This window comes from Haliaeetus leucocephalus, unplaced genomic scaffold (genome assembly GCF_000737465.1).
Source record: "Haliaeetus leucocephalus isolate CR32 unplaced genomic scaffold, Haliaeetus_leucocephalus-4.0 Scaffold228, whole genome shotgun sequence".
NCBI lineage: Eukaryota > Metazoa > Chordata > Aves > Accipitriformes > Accipitridae > Haliaeetus > Haliaeetus leucocephalus.
This window is the reverse complement of record NW_010972664.1, coordinates 15,680,685-15,696,951: the sequence shown is the minus strand read 5'-3', so window position 1 is coordinate 15,696,951 and position 16,267 is coordinate 15,680,685. Positions and strand designations below refer to the sequence as shown.

The 16,267-nt window shown below is 36.7% G+C and overlaps 1 protein-coding gene across 3 annotated transcripts in view; it reads right to left on the bottom strand.

The window, feature by feature from the left end:
- Positions 1-16,267, bottom strand: part of SENP7 (SUMO1/sentrin specific peptidase 7) — a 48,383-nt gene that overhangs the window by 20,153 nt on the left and 11,963 nt on the right. Inside the window, exons 6-14 of one of the 3 annotated variants that reach the window (XM_010567341.1) lie at positions 14,016-14,213; positions 12,055-12,252; positions 8,019-8,131; positions 7,107-7,276; positions 5,798-6,158; positions 5,055-5,212; positions 4,248-4,394; positions 2,739-2,772; positions 1,745-1,918 (exon numbers count right to left, since the gene is read on the bottom strand). In XM_010567341.1, the coding sequence (XP_010565643.1) occupies positions 1,745-1,918; positions 2,739-2,772; positions 4,248-4,394; positions 5,055-5,212; positions 5,798-6,158; positions 7,107-7,276; positions 8,019-8,131; positions 12,055-12,252; positions 14,016-14,213 (1,553 nt within the window). The remainder of the gene's footprint in view (positions 1-1,744; positions 1,919-2,738; positions 2,773-4,247; positions 4,395-5,054; positions 5,213-5,797; positions 6,159-7,106; positions 7,277-8,018; positions 8,132-12,054; positions 12,253-14,015; positions 14,214-16,267) is intronic. The other 2 variants (XM_010567342.1, XM_010567343.1) reach the window with 2 other exon arrangements.

Here is a 16,267-nt window from a genome sequence, read left to right as displayed (position 1 = left end):
GCCTGCAGCAATGGGAGTGAGTGCAAGTGAGCATGATTGCTAGCAAAAATCAAGCCAAACTAGGTGAACAGGTGAAGGGCCCTGGGAGCCAGGAGGGTGAGCAAGTCCCTAAGGGACAGCTCTGGCTGTGAGACTGCCTGTGTATCTCTAAGGATGAGAGCACAGGGAGATCAGCTACTGGGACTAGGGGAGCCCTGGCCAGCTGTGTGCCTGTGTGTGCATGACAGTCTGTACCAGCAACTGGCACCAGCCTCGGTGGCTTTTATGTCCAGGTGCCAGCAACTGGGGAGACTGGGATCCAGGGCCAGCAACTGGGCAGACTAAGTGTCTGAGCCCAGCTGACAGAGGGATCCACCTTGTGTGTGTGTATATATATGTGTGTGTGTATATATATATGTGTATGAGTGTATATATATATTTTCTCACTAGTGGGCCTCCATCCTGCTCAGCCAGAGAGGGGAGCAGGATGAGGCTGTTGGTGCTGTCTGTGTTCGTGTGAGTGCTGTGTGTCTGTTTTATCTGTGTGGCCAGCTATGTATATATGTGGTGTATGCAAGTGCTCTGTGTGCTCTACCTATTGGGACTACATCTTCAGCCTTACTACTGATTGGACCTGGGGACATGGAGCTGCATCAGCCTCACCCCTCCTCTCAGGCTGTCAGATCCAGCATGATATTAACACACTAAGAAGGCAGAGCAGAATCATAGCAACCTTTTCCACAATCTGTAGAACCATCACTGCTTTTTTTCAACACGTCTCTACATATATTTCAAAATATTTACATTACTACAAATTTAAAAGGCATAAAACATTCAAGCATAGAAGTTTAATAACAACTTCTGAAGGTTTCTCCTACAACAAGAATGTAATCAAGGTAAATAAACCTAAGATTAAAAAGCACTTCACAGCTTCATACTCAGATTCCACTCATTTCACTGGGAGCTGTGTCTACAGAAGCTACCAGAAACTGATAAATTTACATCAAGTAAAGGTAACTCACTGCTAAAATGTCACTCAGTATTTCACTTCAAATTACTCATACTACTTATGTAAAGTTAACATTACTTCATACAGGTGGTGATTGTACAGGGTAAACATACTGTTACATTTCACTCAGGCAACTCTGACATCATCATTTTGGAAGATGCCATTTTGCAATGCTTTTGGTAACGTAAAAACCTTGTGTGATTGTGCCACTCTGAATGTTTGAGCAAAACTTATACTCAGTTTTACAGGGCTTCATGCTAGAAAAACAAATAGACCCAGTCCATAATACCCTACAGACTAAATAGCCCATTTGGCCTTTAGTGGAAATTTTCTCCAATAATAATTCAATGGCCCAATGCAATCTTGTCAAAGATCAAATCAACCTTTATCTGCCAAGCCTTTTGTCTAGCATATACATTACTCAAGAGTAAGGACACTTAAAACGTCGCATTTATTTTAAAGGGAGAGATATTTTATACACAAGTGTAGTTTCAGAAGGCCTGCTCATGCAGGTTACAACTGAACTGTGTTACAAGGTCTTTTTACTAAGTAGCAGTGGTTTTGAATCACATCATGTTAGATTTTTCTTCCAAAAAGTATAGTGAGCCATTTTAGAAAAGCAAAACTGACCAACTTATTTTAAAAAAAGCTATAGGCTTTCCTCAGTATTCCAGAAGCACAACTATAAAATAACTGCTTTATTGACACACCATATATTAGACCTTTTCATTGCATTTAAGGAAAGAGATTACTCACATGGCTTGCTGATAACTAACTTTCCTAGTTGGGTTTCAATCTTTTCTACATAATCCACAGACAGCCAAAGGAAAATGATCATTGTTGAAGAACAGCCACCATCACTTCTCCACAAGCCAAACCTTCTCAGATCCAGAGTATCCACTGTCAGCTTAATATTTTTATTAAGAGCCACTGGAGAAAACAGAATTTAAAATAACCATATCTTTCACAGCCATGGATAATTATAAAGTCATACATGTTACAGTAATTACATGCTAAGACATAAATATGATCCCTGTGTATTAAAACAGTACTTGTAGATTTCAAATGTGTTGAGAATTTAGTATTTAAATCAGTTATATTAAACTACGTAAAACAAAGTTACCAAATTGTAACACCAAAAGCTACACATCTAAATGCAAGATTCTTCATGGAAAAAAATGTATTTTTGCTCACAATAAGCACAGTTAATACCTACGAATATAGAAAAAAATATTGCAAATCATGAACTTCTATTTTCTTTTAGTCAATCCAATTCATAACTGCTCACAAACCTTCTACAAGATATAGAAACCATACACCATCTTTGGAAAATGGACTGAATGCAAATCTACAGTTATAGTCCTCTTAGCTTTAGTCAGCTCATACATTTTTGTTTAATAAACCTAAGGGTCTAAAACCTTAATCTGAAAAGATTAATGTTTCACCTCAACAACATGTGTAGTCAGACTTACTATAGTTCAACACTTAATATATGCAGGAATGCAGGAAGCAAGGCCATTAAAACTGCAAGTTCACCTTAAAATTTTAAGAAGCTGCTAAGTTATTAATGCTTATACTGTAGACACCGATACTTTTATTTATTGAAAAAATGAAATTTAAAAAAATATTTAATGTCTTTGTGAAAGCAAATAAGATTATAAATTATTCACAATATAAATACATACTGACTATTTTAATGCAATACTTTAAACATATAGTTAAGAGAAGGCTGAAGAAAAAATTCTCTTACCTTGAAATGGGATCGTAATGTACTTGGTTGTAAACTGAAATAAGATTTAAAAAAATATGAATTAGTTTGCTTTTTAAAAATTGATTAAAACAAAGTAAGAATTTTTAATTATCTACACATCTTTATTTGCTTATAGCCAAATAAACTGAAAATAATATCATAGAATCATTTAGGTTGGAGAAGACCCTTAAGATCATTGAGTCCAACAATTAACCTAACACCACCAAGTCCAATATGCCTAGTTTGAGACTTGATATTGGCTATTTCACCTAAAACAACACTCCTAAACACATACTGCAGAATCTAAATGACAGCAAAGTGACTTCCAGGGGTGCCAAGCACTGAGAAATAAGCAGAAGTTGCAGAGCTGCCTACAGGCTCCTTAAAAAGAAAAGAAAAAAAAAAAGATGAACAATTGGGACAAAAGGAGCTTAAGGACCCCATGATAAAGACTGTCAGCTGCACTATTTGAATTAAGGACACTATATAAATGGTCCAACTCTCGGCTGTTACTTTGCTATTTACATTAACCTTTGAATTAAAGGCCTTCAAAGTTTCCACTTACTTGCTGCTATAGGTACATAAAGAATTCTCTACTGTCACTTTGACAGAAGGTTGTCATATACACTGAGAGAAGAGGTTTCTCTTACATTATGACAGTAAGCAAAAAGAACAAAGTTGTTTTTTTCCAAGGAAAATTTTCACTTTCCACCTAAAAGCATTAATTCTAAAAATATTTCAACTCATCCCTCAAATGATTCTGGCATATTAATTTAGAAAATTTCCATTAAATGTTTTCATTACTGCATGAGAACTGCTGCACAAAACTGCTGTTTTGTGAAAAGGTGAAATTATTTTTACAATCCAAGATTTCAAAATGTCTTACTGCAAGCAAAAAAAGATATACATGTTCAAACATTTCTTTTTCAGTTGCAATATATAGAATGAACCTAGTCAAAGACCTGTTGAAACTCCTGCAGCTGGTACTCCATTTGAAGTACAGCTGCACTTACTTTTCTACACCCTGTAAGTAGCATGTTGCCTATGTGCTAATGCTTTTAGCATTGGTTTTTATGCTCTTTAAAGCTACAAAACAAGCAATTTTCTGTTTAAAATGCAAGATTAGCGCATAGTATATATCTGAACTCTGATCACTATGGATTACTTCAATATCTCTGCTATTTCTGAGAAAAGTAATTGGTGTTTATTTGAAGTAACATTGCCATTATTTTCCATTAGAATTCATTAAAATCTTCCTCAGTATGATTTCTGTTCCAGTACAGCATTTATACAGAACCTTTACCTCTGAAAACTGGGGCCACAGAAAATCCCAGTTAGGTTTTCTACTGACAGCAATCCAAACACACAAGATAATGGACTATACACTCCACCATTTAGTCAAAGCAATTTGATGCAACAATAATCAAAACTCAGTGCTTCCACATTAAGCACCACTAGAATTTTAATTTTTACATATTCTTAAAATATCACCATAATAGAACTACTTACCCTAGCAGGACCTGTTGATAGCCATTTAAATTTCCCAATGTATAGACTATCAAATTCAACATCCAATGCTGGGTTCATCTGTTTTCTAGGTGTGCTTCCAGAAGGTAAGCTGATAGGACATTTATCTTCAATTGACTCTGTTAAAAACTGGGAGGAAAAAAAAAAAAGTATATTTACTATAGGGCTTTAGATGAGATACTTCCCTCCTGTAACCTTAGGAATTTTCTCTTCATGTTTGTAAGAATTTACTCCCCAAACCAACTTCCATACAAAAACTCCATATTAAAAGGCTATAAATGTTATTACAATCATTACTGGCAATGTCCTTAAGGGCCTAACAGTATCTTGCTCCACCTCTAAAGATCCTTGAACTTCTCCATACACTGAATTACAACAGAAGACTGGATGACAAGGAGAAACTACTGACTTGAACTACAATCAATAAAAAACATTGTGTGGAAAAAAAAACTTTTCACAGACATATCTTCATCATGTCTACCTCTAGCTCAGGTTACTATTTGATCCTTCCTGTTCTGTAATATTAAACATTTCCAAATGTTTATTTTCAAAATATGAAATACATTGTTATGTTGCAAAAACACTCAAGCTTCAGAGCCAGAGATCTTCTCTGAAGACTGTCCAGAATTCTATCTGTGAAATCAATTACTGCAGCTACTGCTTGCTGCTGGGACTGATCACATCTGCTCTAAGCATTTCACTTTTGTCCTAACATGCAAGAAAAAATAAACATCGGAGAAATAAATCAAAGGGTTGGCATAACAATACATAGGCCAAATACTGGACTACCTGCTCTGTGTGACTTTCCATCTTGTCTTCCAATTCCTTTGCTGAAAAACAGAAGTCAGACTGTTGGTCTGTTTCGTTATTCTCAGTGATATTATCCTGTGGCAGCTCTGTGCATTTTGGTTCAGAAGGTCCATCTTCATCATCACTGGAAAGGACAACTAAAGAGGAAAAAAGAAGTATACATATACTACAAGACACAGACTTGAGAATATTTCATTCATTGTGGATTTCAGATAAGCAAAGAATTCTCTCTTGCAGTATGTAGTATCAAAGTACATTGCCCAAACCAGTCAAGGTCTGTGTGCATGAAAGTGTATGCAACAGGTACTGCTTTGTATCTTTATTAACGCTTTTTACCCAAGATTCTCAAAATTATTTGACTATTAAAAGAAACAGGCCACAACACAGCTGCTTCAAAGAAGAAAGAACATTTCTTCTCAGTTTAAGCATCATTAAAAAGTACAAGCTTGATTTTCCATAGCCACAAAATCAGCTGCAAAATAAGGCCTGGAATTTGAAAATCCTGCTGTCTATCCTTTTTCTCAAGTACAAGACCCTTTACACTCCAGTGGAGGACACTGGCACTAGGCACTGTTCTCTAACCTGCACAATGCATTACAAACAACATGAAATCTGTCTTCAATATTTTGTTCCGTATGTTTCAATTAGTCAGTCATGCATGAGTTCCCCTAGTACCTAAGCCTACCAACAGTAATTGTCAGCAGCGCAGATACAGTACATACTTGGGTCAATTGAAACACGTTGCCGATTACCCCTGCAGATTCTGTTCCGCAGCTTGCTCAGGTACTGTGATGTGTCCATCTTTAATTTCCTGATGGTACTAACTCGTGGTGAAATCACATCCTCACTGGTGGCAGAAAGCTGTTTCTCTGACAAATTTCTGGGAGGACACTCTGAGCCAGGTTCCTCTGTGCAGCTGGGAGCAGGCCTTAAGTGATTGTGGGTGGAAGTGTCTGTACAGTCTCTCTCTAATGGCTGGGGAATACAATCCAGCACCAGAACTGTATTAGATCTGTGACCTTGTGCATCCTCACAGGGTGTTCTGCGGCCCTGAGACCGAGTTGAACTCAGTCTTTGCTCCTTCTAGAAAACAGGAATCAGAGACAGGATATATGTTTATTTCTTGACATTTCTATGATGGTTCAGATCAGTGATCACTGACACTTAACTATGTGATAGACAAAATAATTATATCTTAATGCAACTGCATTTAGAGCTCAAGTTAGGGTGATTTCTCCCTCCTTGTAATCCAAAGGTTATTACACAAAGGCATGAAGGACAATCTTTTAAAAGTCTACTATGACCCCCATTCAAACTGAACAAGAAACGATTTTCGATTTTTTAGCAGCTCTCTCACTGTCTAACACTGAAAGACCAAGCACTAGTGATGTTCACTACTTTGCAAATGGGTGGCTGGGTCAACTGCATGAACAGGACTTGGCAATTACCTATTCCTGTGGGGTTTTAATCAGGTTACAGAGATGCCTTTATTGTATTCAAATGTTTGAATATAAATCACAGTTTGTACTTGACTGACTGATTCCCTCAGTCTTTTTTCTTTTTTTTTCCCCCCCAAGTCTTAATGACAGATAAGAATTAAACTTTAGGGAATAGTACAATAGACTGAGGAGGAGGGAGAAGGATGACATCTGCAAGATTTCAATAACTCCCAGTATACTTCATATTTTTTGTATCAAAGTCCCTAATTAGTTCTATACCATCTTCACTTAAGTAACTAGATGCCTTATTTCCAAAGTTGTTACACTCCATTCTCCTGCCTGAAGGAAACACTGTCATTCATCTCTCACAACCTTTCTGCCACAAGAGTATCCTGATGTTGTGGACAGAAGTACGTATACTTACTCTTCTTGATGCACCACTGAACTACTTTCCCCCAACAGGTACAACAGTACCCCTAGATACCCTAATTATTAGTATAATTTGTTTATTTTGGATGTTGCTACTGCTGCTATTGAAGTATGTGTGCATGTGTGTACACAAACACATACATTAAAATTAAGTGCAACTTACAGACAGTAGAAGTGATTTTTCTGGAATGTGTACATTACAGTCATCAGAAATATGGCAACTAGATCTTCTTTTCCTTTTCTCAGAATCAAAAGAGCCAGATTCCTTCTGACTAAGAGTGGTACTGTTCACGTATCTGCTCCTCTTTTCCAGTTCGTCATAGTTCTTGTTTTCTGTGTCAGAAGAAAAAAGGTTATTTAATGGATTATCCTCAAAAAATTTTGTATTTCTTCATATCTGTCTTAAGTAAAATGCATGGAAGCAGATACTTTCCATGATAGTTCTTTCCTTTTTAATTGTGTGTGGCTGCCAAAATATATTCCCTAAAATAATTAAGGAAAGATTATTATTGCATGACTAATTAAGATGAGTAAAACCAAATTTATAGTTCCCTTCCAAGTAAGAATTAGCATTCCATACTCCAGCCTTTCTTTTATCTTCTGCTGCATGCAATATTCTCCATTCCTGTTGTAATCTGCAAATACCAGTATTAAAAAGATACTATGTTCTCCCTGCTGACTCAGCATAGAGCTCATCATTCAGTAGTAAATATGAACATTGCCATATAGCATAAACATTTTAGCAGGGTTCACAAACCATTTGAGCATTCTTGATGTATTACATTCTTGAGTATAAAAGACTTCTTATAAAATCACAATTACAATGGTGCAGTGAAGCTTCCCTCAGTTTCCCTTTTGTTCCACAGGTCTCATTCACCATAGCTTTATTCCTATTTAAAAACAGCTATTTGATATATTTTACCACATCTGTAAAAGACTGCATTTTGAGGAAACACATACACTGCGTGCCTGTTTTGTTTCTATGCTCTCCTCATAATACTAAATTAAAAAAAGGAAATTTCCCAACACTCTCCAAAATGCATATTTAAATGCCAGATTATTGCTCACTACAAACCTTTCTTCTGCAGCTCCCGTCTTCTAAAAGTGAAGGCATTATTTTTTTCTGGTTCCTTGGAAGCCTTGGTCAATTTACACTGATCATCTGTCTTTCTCAGGCAATGCTCAGACCTGTAAAGAATATTAACTATGACTTATCTTTGATTTTGAAAGAATACTGAATAAAAATCCCAACAGAAACAAGGGTTGGTTAGACCACAAACTTCTGCCTCTCTCATAAGCATGTGGAGCTTGGCAAATGAAACACAAACTAATTCAATCCCCATCATGGAAATACACAGATACTCTAACATTATTAATGAAATTGATGCTTCTAAAAGGTACAAAGTATGAAAATCTGACATGCTTGACATCAGACACTAAAATATTATTTTGCTGTAAAGCATGACTGCAACGAGAACACAAAACAAGAAAAAAAAGAGAGGATGACAGTTAGTTGAGTGTATCCTTGCCTTTGTCATGAATGCAGTGGGAATGAGGCAATGTAGTATATTTTTAAATAAGATTTAGAACTGCTAATAGAAACCACTGAGTAAGTTCCTGCAACGAGAAAAGCTTTGAAATAGAAATTCATGCTCAAAAGGGCCTGAAACAGTAACTTTGAAGGGGGGTGGGGCGGGACAGGACATGAATGACGAAGAAACAGAAACGGATTACAGTACGAGAAACTAGGCAACCTACAGGTGTTCAGTTGAGTTTGTAGTTTCATTCTAAAAGGAAGGACAGGTAAGAAAGTAATCAGTTTGGAGTTTTTTTTATTAGCTTTTTTATAAATAAGAGAATGTATTCAGGAGGTAGTGACAGACTGAACAGTATGACTTCCTCACATTTGAGGTCTGATCTTGTAAACATACTCTCAATTTCTCTGGAGGCTAGTTACAGCTGATAAAAGTCTACGTAAGTGTATTTTGGTTTCTAGTGTATGCATTAGGATAACATTTAGTTATATGTTCATGTGATATTTTCTCACATGAACTTAATTATATTCAGTACACAAGACTTCTCTTCTGAAAATTTATCAGGGTTACAAGATAAAAGAAACTAACCTTAATGACCTCTGCTTCATCTCCTGTGAGAGTTGGAAAATAAAAAAAGAAAATAAAGAAGATTTCATAGATAAAGCAATTTAATGCTGCTCTGGAAAATCTGTTCCATTCCTCGTTTCATCACCTCACTTAAACCAAAGGGATTTTGTGTTCATTGCTTTATAATGTGCCTAACTCAGAATGTTGCAGTCTCCGATTTGCAAACTGCTAAGCAATCATCACAATGACTGCAATCACCAACAGCTGAGCCTGGACTCATAAAGAACACCACCAGCCATGGGAAAGAACATTCTTGACATCTTTAACTACATAGCCAAAACTGTTGGACACTTTCTGAAGATGCCTATTCTTTAGTGCTGCATCTGTAGGTGAAAGTATCATTGGTCTTTGGGAATACTGTAAAGACAAATAAAGATTTCCAGAGAGCTCCAATACTACAGCGATGAACAGTATATAAGCACCGTGAAGAAATTACTGATTATCTTTCCATTCAAAAAGAATCACGAATTGAACCATATACAGAAAAAGTGTTTGGTAAGCACTATTATTCATTCTGTATATTGAATGAGACAGAGTCTTCCACAGGTCAGGCACCTTTAGTTCTGGAATAACCTCACTACAGAAGACTTGATTTTGGAACCCACACCTCTCTCTCAACTTAAATATTTGTATGCATAACAGCTATATAGATTTGACTGCCTTAAAAGACCATACAAAACCATTAAGTGTTTTTTAGCATGTGTTTTACACCAACATCACATTTCAGGCCTTTCAACAATAGGAAATATTTCAATAGGAATGTTTCAGCTAATAGACTTCCCTAAACGTATTTACTCTATACACAAATTCTGCACATTTTATTTTCACTTCCAATCTGCTGATAACTCAGTTTAAAATGCACCACTTAACAGATATTTGCATAACCTAAAAAGCTATGGCAGTATATACTGAAGTGTTCTCAACAGCCATGAGAAAAAAGTAGGAAACACACTTTAAAACCCTAAGTTTCTGTACATTTAAAACCTACCTCAAATTCATTAGTTATACTGATAGGTCAGTGGTGACTTAAACAAATGCATTTCACACTGAGTTGCAGTGAACAAGCAATGCAAAATCCACCAATTCTGTAATACCAAAAGCAAGAAAGGAAATAGGGAACTCGCGGCAAGTTTTAGCTGATAGAGAAAGGTTAACTAATTACCACCCTCTTCTGATCGTAAACAATTCTTTGACTTAATCTGAAATTTCTATAGTACAAAACTGGCACAATTTTCAGTAAAACAGAGCATGCATTCTAGCTACCCTGACATACAAAAGAATCTCTATATGGCCATGTGCATATATATGCATAATCATTATAAGGGGGGAGCTTTTCCTCTCCTCTGAAAGAAGAGACCCCAGAAGAATCAGTGCCACGTGTATCTTATGCACAAACCTTAGTTACAGAGAGGTGACCAGGATGAAACCACATCTCTGTTGAAATAATTCCTAAATTCTCCATCTCCCATGTGATATGTATTACAACTTGCACTAATGTGCTGGTCACTGGGGAAAGGTGGTAAATCCTCCTAATGTTGGTTCCTGCTAATAACAAGCCTTTTATTTAATTCACCAGAAAAAGCATATTACAGGAATGAAATATTAATCCTTCAAACAATGAACCACTCCAAATCTAAAGCGAGTACACCAACTACTAAAAAACTGACTAGTTTTGTGCTTGACATTCTTGTGCTTGACATAAAACTAAACAGCTGCCCTCCAGATATGAGCTTGAAAAAACATGCAAGATGTTTCCTCCTATTTAGAGAGTTACATACAAGAGTTCATGTCTTCCTTTCTATGAACCCACTACCTCCCATCATCCAAAACAATACCAAGTGGAAAAATCACATACTAAAAATTATAGATATTAAAGATTTTGTAGTAAACACCCCCCCAACAATCCAAACTCCCCCACTTTAGTCAGCCTAAAGTTATGTAAAACTGTTTATTAGCAACAAATGTAATACTTCCAAAATGACACAGTCTAACTGTTCTAAATCCCTCATTTAAATTGCAGCTTTGTCAGATTAATTTCAGCAGCAATGGGTATCCTAACAGAAAAGGAGAAAGGAATTCTTACTAATTTAGGTTCTCTAAGATGTTCATGTATCAGAATGAGGAGTATGACTTTCTTTTCTCAAGAATTTTTAACATTTCTTTAACCTGGGAACTATTGATTATTCCTGCCCTCACAAATCATTTTTCTCTTCCTTCCTCTTTCTATTTTCTTCCCCCAAATTTCTTGCTATTTGCTCCTCTGGGTACTTTGCTGTTGAGCAAAGAGGTGGCCATAAAAGACAAGAGGAAATAGCTACTCTGAATTCAACTGCCATCTTAGACCAAAACAAACATTATATAATTCTAATATCTGATTTCTGCTAGTTTTATATGTTAAGCGTTATTGTGATGCTCAGTCAACCTAAACATAGGAAGAAAAAAGGAAAAGGAGATGTTAAGCAATGAGAGGACACACACAGAGCCCTTGAACAATGGCACTCCATTGGGATTGAGACCACTGGTGGATGAGTGTGAAAAGAAATGAACCATCACAGAGAGGAATTTGGAGAAGTTTTGCAAAAGAAGTTACTTGAAATCATACTAGAACATATTAACAGCAACAAGAAAGGAAGATTTTGGTTCTGGACACAAAACCAAATTAAATGTGTTTGAATTACTTGGCCATCTTCACAAATCAAAACACTGATCTATTGCAAATGGAAATTCCTTCTATGAAAGAAAAGTAGCCTATTAGCATCAAGTAGAGCAAATCAGAATAAATGCAATGTTAAAACAGCTCATTGGAGTAGCATGTTAGTTTGCACTCAGGAAATTGATCTCCTGCTTCAAGACAAAGACTATAACAAAAATTGTTTCAGGGAAATTCTTTTCCATTGTGAAGTTATGTAATTTCAGGAATACTGGCAAAATCAGCAGTGAGTAACATACCTTTTAGACAGAAAAGAACTTTCATGAGGAGAACTTAATATTTGACATGTCTGTAGGCTGGCAATAGATGATGAGGGTAGTTGACCCGATTGTAATTTGTCAGCATCAGATAAATTTGCATCAATTATTACGTGGCTGTCTATGTACTTTCTTCCAATTTTCGTCCTCAGGACATTCGTCAAGATAACTTTGGGTTGCCTGCCATATATATAACAGTACATCATAAATACTGCACTGAAATCTAGAGAGAGAAACTTCTTGTTAAATTAATGTATCTTACAGGCTTGATAATCAAACATCATTACTTTCAGTCTGTTAAGAGGCAAAACAAAATCCCACTAAGGAGCTTAAAATCCCAGGTAAACAGATAAACATAAAAAAGCAACAAGAGACCAGGGTAAGAAACACTAGCCATATAATTTCACCTTAGCCAGATACAATTCACACTGCGTCGCCTCTAACACATCATCTAAGTATTGTATAAAAACTGATAAATGCTTATCTCTAAATAGCTTTCATGCATTATCTGTACACATTTCTCAGAACTATGACCCCTTAAGCCAGTTCTCCTATTTTCATGACTAGTCTGAAACAGTAACAGTGAAAATACACCTTGATACATTCTCTGAGAAAAGAGGGCAGTTAAATGCAAGTGTATTCTTATCACAAGAATAAAAAAGCAAATAACCTTGATTTTCCTGTGAACAAGAAGCCTCCAGTAAAACAGACTGAATTTTCTCAAGCACTTAGTCAACAGGTAGAAAAGTAGCACATACACAAAAAGGTAGCATTAGATTTTGTTCCCCATCTCCCCTTCCAGGTGGCACTCTACAGAATAACAATAGCATTCTACAGAATTACAACAGTAAGGCTCAGAAAAACATCCGCAAGTGTTAGAAGAGACAAGCATCAAAAATAAGCTAACCACAAATATCAATATGCAACTGCCCACTTGAGCACACATGCGTAAGAGCAGCACAACTTACTTTATACAATGCCACTGCAGCCAACTTGTTGTATAGCCCTTGATTGTCCCGCTTAGTTTCTCAAACTGTGGTTTAAATTCTACCACTTCTATTGCCATTTATTTTGGATTAGGATGTAATGCCATGGCCTTTTTTGAATCTGTTATGAAGAACATTGCCTTTCAGGCACCAACTGCATAATTCTCCTGTTGTTTGTATTCATCCACAAAGCACACTCCAGCACAGACTGCGTGATGTCTGGGGAGCACTCGGATCTCCTCTTGCACTGAGATGTAAATTTGCTTTTAATCAGGAGACTACCTTACAGACAAGACATTGCAGAGGCACACGGGTGATAAGCAATGAGGATATAATTGAGAGGAAAAATCTAATATAGAAGAACACTGTAGTCGGAATGTAACCTCCAATGAAGGAAGTCCCTAAACTGTTTACCATCAGAAACTCAGGAGAGAAAACTCAGTGAAAAAAGCAGTCACTCTAGCTATACTTTTCCCTGGGTATCTGCAATTGACTGCTGCTTGGGGGGGGGGAGATACTGGACTTAATATGGATTTCTTCTGACCCCTTAAGCCAGTTCTCCTATTTTCATGACTAGTCTGAAACAGTAACAGAGAAAATACACCTTGATACATTCTCTGAGAAAAGAGGGCAGTTAAATGCAAGTGTATTCTTTTCACAAGAATAAAAAAACCCAAATACTTTCAGAGTCCAATGGCTGAATCAGAATTAATTGGTCTTGTCAGTACAGAACCATCTAGAAGCCATCTGATCAGAAAACCCACTAAAGCGTGCCTGGCACCATCTCTCTCAGTGATTACCAAAAGGAACCAGGTACAAGGGAATTTAGTCAAGTCAGATGACATAAGAATATAGTTCATGAACAAGACAGCTGTAGTACAACAAAGAATTTTCTCATGAAAAAACAACTGCAAGGAAAATTATTTTGCTTAGTGACACAAGGCAAAGACAACCTACCTTTTAGACAGAAAAAGGCTTTGGAGAGTAGGGTTTAAAATTTGCCATATCTTTAGGCTGGCAGCAGATGACGAGGGTGGTTGATCTGACTGCAGCTTGCCAGCATCAGAAAAATTAGCACCAGTTTTAGGTTGCGCCTGTGTGTATTTTCTTCCTATTTTCGTCCTCAGGACATTCGTCAAGATAACTTTGGGTTGCCTGCCATACATATAACAATAAATTAATAATAGGGTGCTGAGAACTTCTTAAGTCACATGAATTCAGCAAAGCTTTTCTATGAGTTTACTGTCTCTGCATCATACCTTGTATCTTCAGTAGAATAAAGTTCAGTTCCCTGACAATTTCAAAAAGAACTGCTTTGTGAGAAGAGGAAACAAACATCTCTTGATCAGGACAGCCTTTCAAGGTTTCTTCTTCTGGCATCAATGACTAACACATCTATATGTGATTCTGAAGAGGTAAACTTTCAGTGCAAAAGCATGGAAATCTTTTAATTGCAAAATGTTGAAAGTGGTGTCACTACAGCCTTACAAACTATTCTGAAAGTGTACACATGACCATTTGCAGGATACGAAAACAAGCACTCCTATATTATTGGTTCCCATATCACAAATTAGATTGATCTTGGGGGGGGGCAGAAATCAAGAAGCTAGTACCGTCTCTCAGTTTTAAAGCTCCAGCTGATTTCTATTCAATTTCACTAAAGAAATTACACACAATTATGAATTAAAAAGGTAGTAAAAACTCCCTATTGAAGTTTTTCAAACAAATATCTATACTTTGCTGATTCTGCTAGATTGGTACTGAAGTCTCCACATAAAGAATTAATTCTGTAGCATGACCAGTAACTTGGACAGTTTCCTTATAAGCTGGTATTATATACCATAGATGATTTGTCAGGACTGACTTTATTTTCAAACAGATCAGAATTGGACTTGTTTCCCCAGGGCTGGTCCTAAGAGGACACTGAAGTTCAGGCTCATTTGTTGGTTTTAAAAAAAATCACTGAGACAAGAATTGCTTTCCCTATTGCATGTCTTGCCTAACAAACTAAATTGTTCACATTGTAGAGCAAGAATCCTTCTTTTATAGCTACAGAAAACCTTTTACTACTCGCATAGCTGTTACATGCATGCTACAGTGACATTTCTTAAGCAAATGGCTGCTGTTCCTCAGTGGATTGACAACGGTGCAAGCAACTTTTAGGAAGTAGTTGTCCCACTGACATGCTGCACTTGACTCAACAGCATGGTTACATGGTGTCTAGTGGTAAATAAATAGAGGTATGGCATGAAAACTGCTGAAGAACAGATATGCTTGAACCTAAAAAAAAAAAAGATCTGGAAATGCCATGCTAATGAAACACCTTGAACTTGGGGAAGACATTTCACATAATCCTTTTACTTTGGTCTTGCAGTAGCTGCTGCATGTTGAGATTTCTTTTCCCTGGTTACTTACCATGTTAACAAGACACATCACCCCTTCTTAAACTTGAAAAGACAGTAAGGTTCCTGTGCACAGCTTGGAGAACCTGTATATAAACTATGAATGCTGGTCAGTCTTATGAGATCTCTGCATCACTGAATCCCATAAGGTGTATGCAATGAGCTGCTTCCCCTCGGAGCTCTACTATGCATTTCCTAGATCAGTGGTCTTCAAACTTTTTTTGAAAGTTATTTCAAGCATGTACCTAACATTTAATTATAATTTATGCAGATGTACTAAGGTGCTAATATTATGTACATTATAAAACACAAAATAGAAATTTAAAAAAAGGATGCAATAAGTGTTGAAAGAAACATTTATTTATTAATTGTACAAAAAAAATGCTTCCTTCCTGCACCCCAACGGATTGTCTTGCACATACCACACCTTGGAGACCACTACCTAAACAATGGACAACAAACCTAAATGGCTCCCATTCAAAGCTAAGTAACTTAAGGTCAAGTGAAGGCAGTTTCCTCCACTCTCTGGGCTTATCTTAGAACTTTCCCAAAGAAAACCTAAGTGGTAAAGAGCTAGAGCTTTGTCTCAAAAAAAAAAACCAAACCCCAAACAAAACCCCAAAAAACCACTACCAACCCCAAATTACGGCACTCTGATGCCAAGAATCTGGACAGAGGAGAAGGAGTGTTATGTAAGGGATTGGTCCGAATTAGCTGTTGGAAAAACAATCCAGAGTTTCTGAAGTGAGAGTTTGGCTCTATAAAGACAATGAGAAGTCATATGTACAATGACAGTCTCATTAGAAG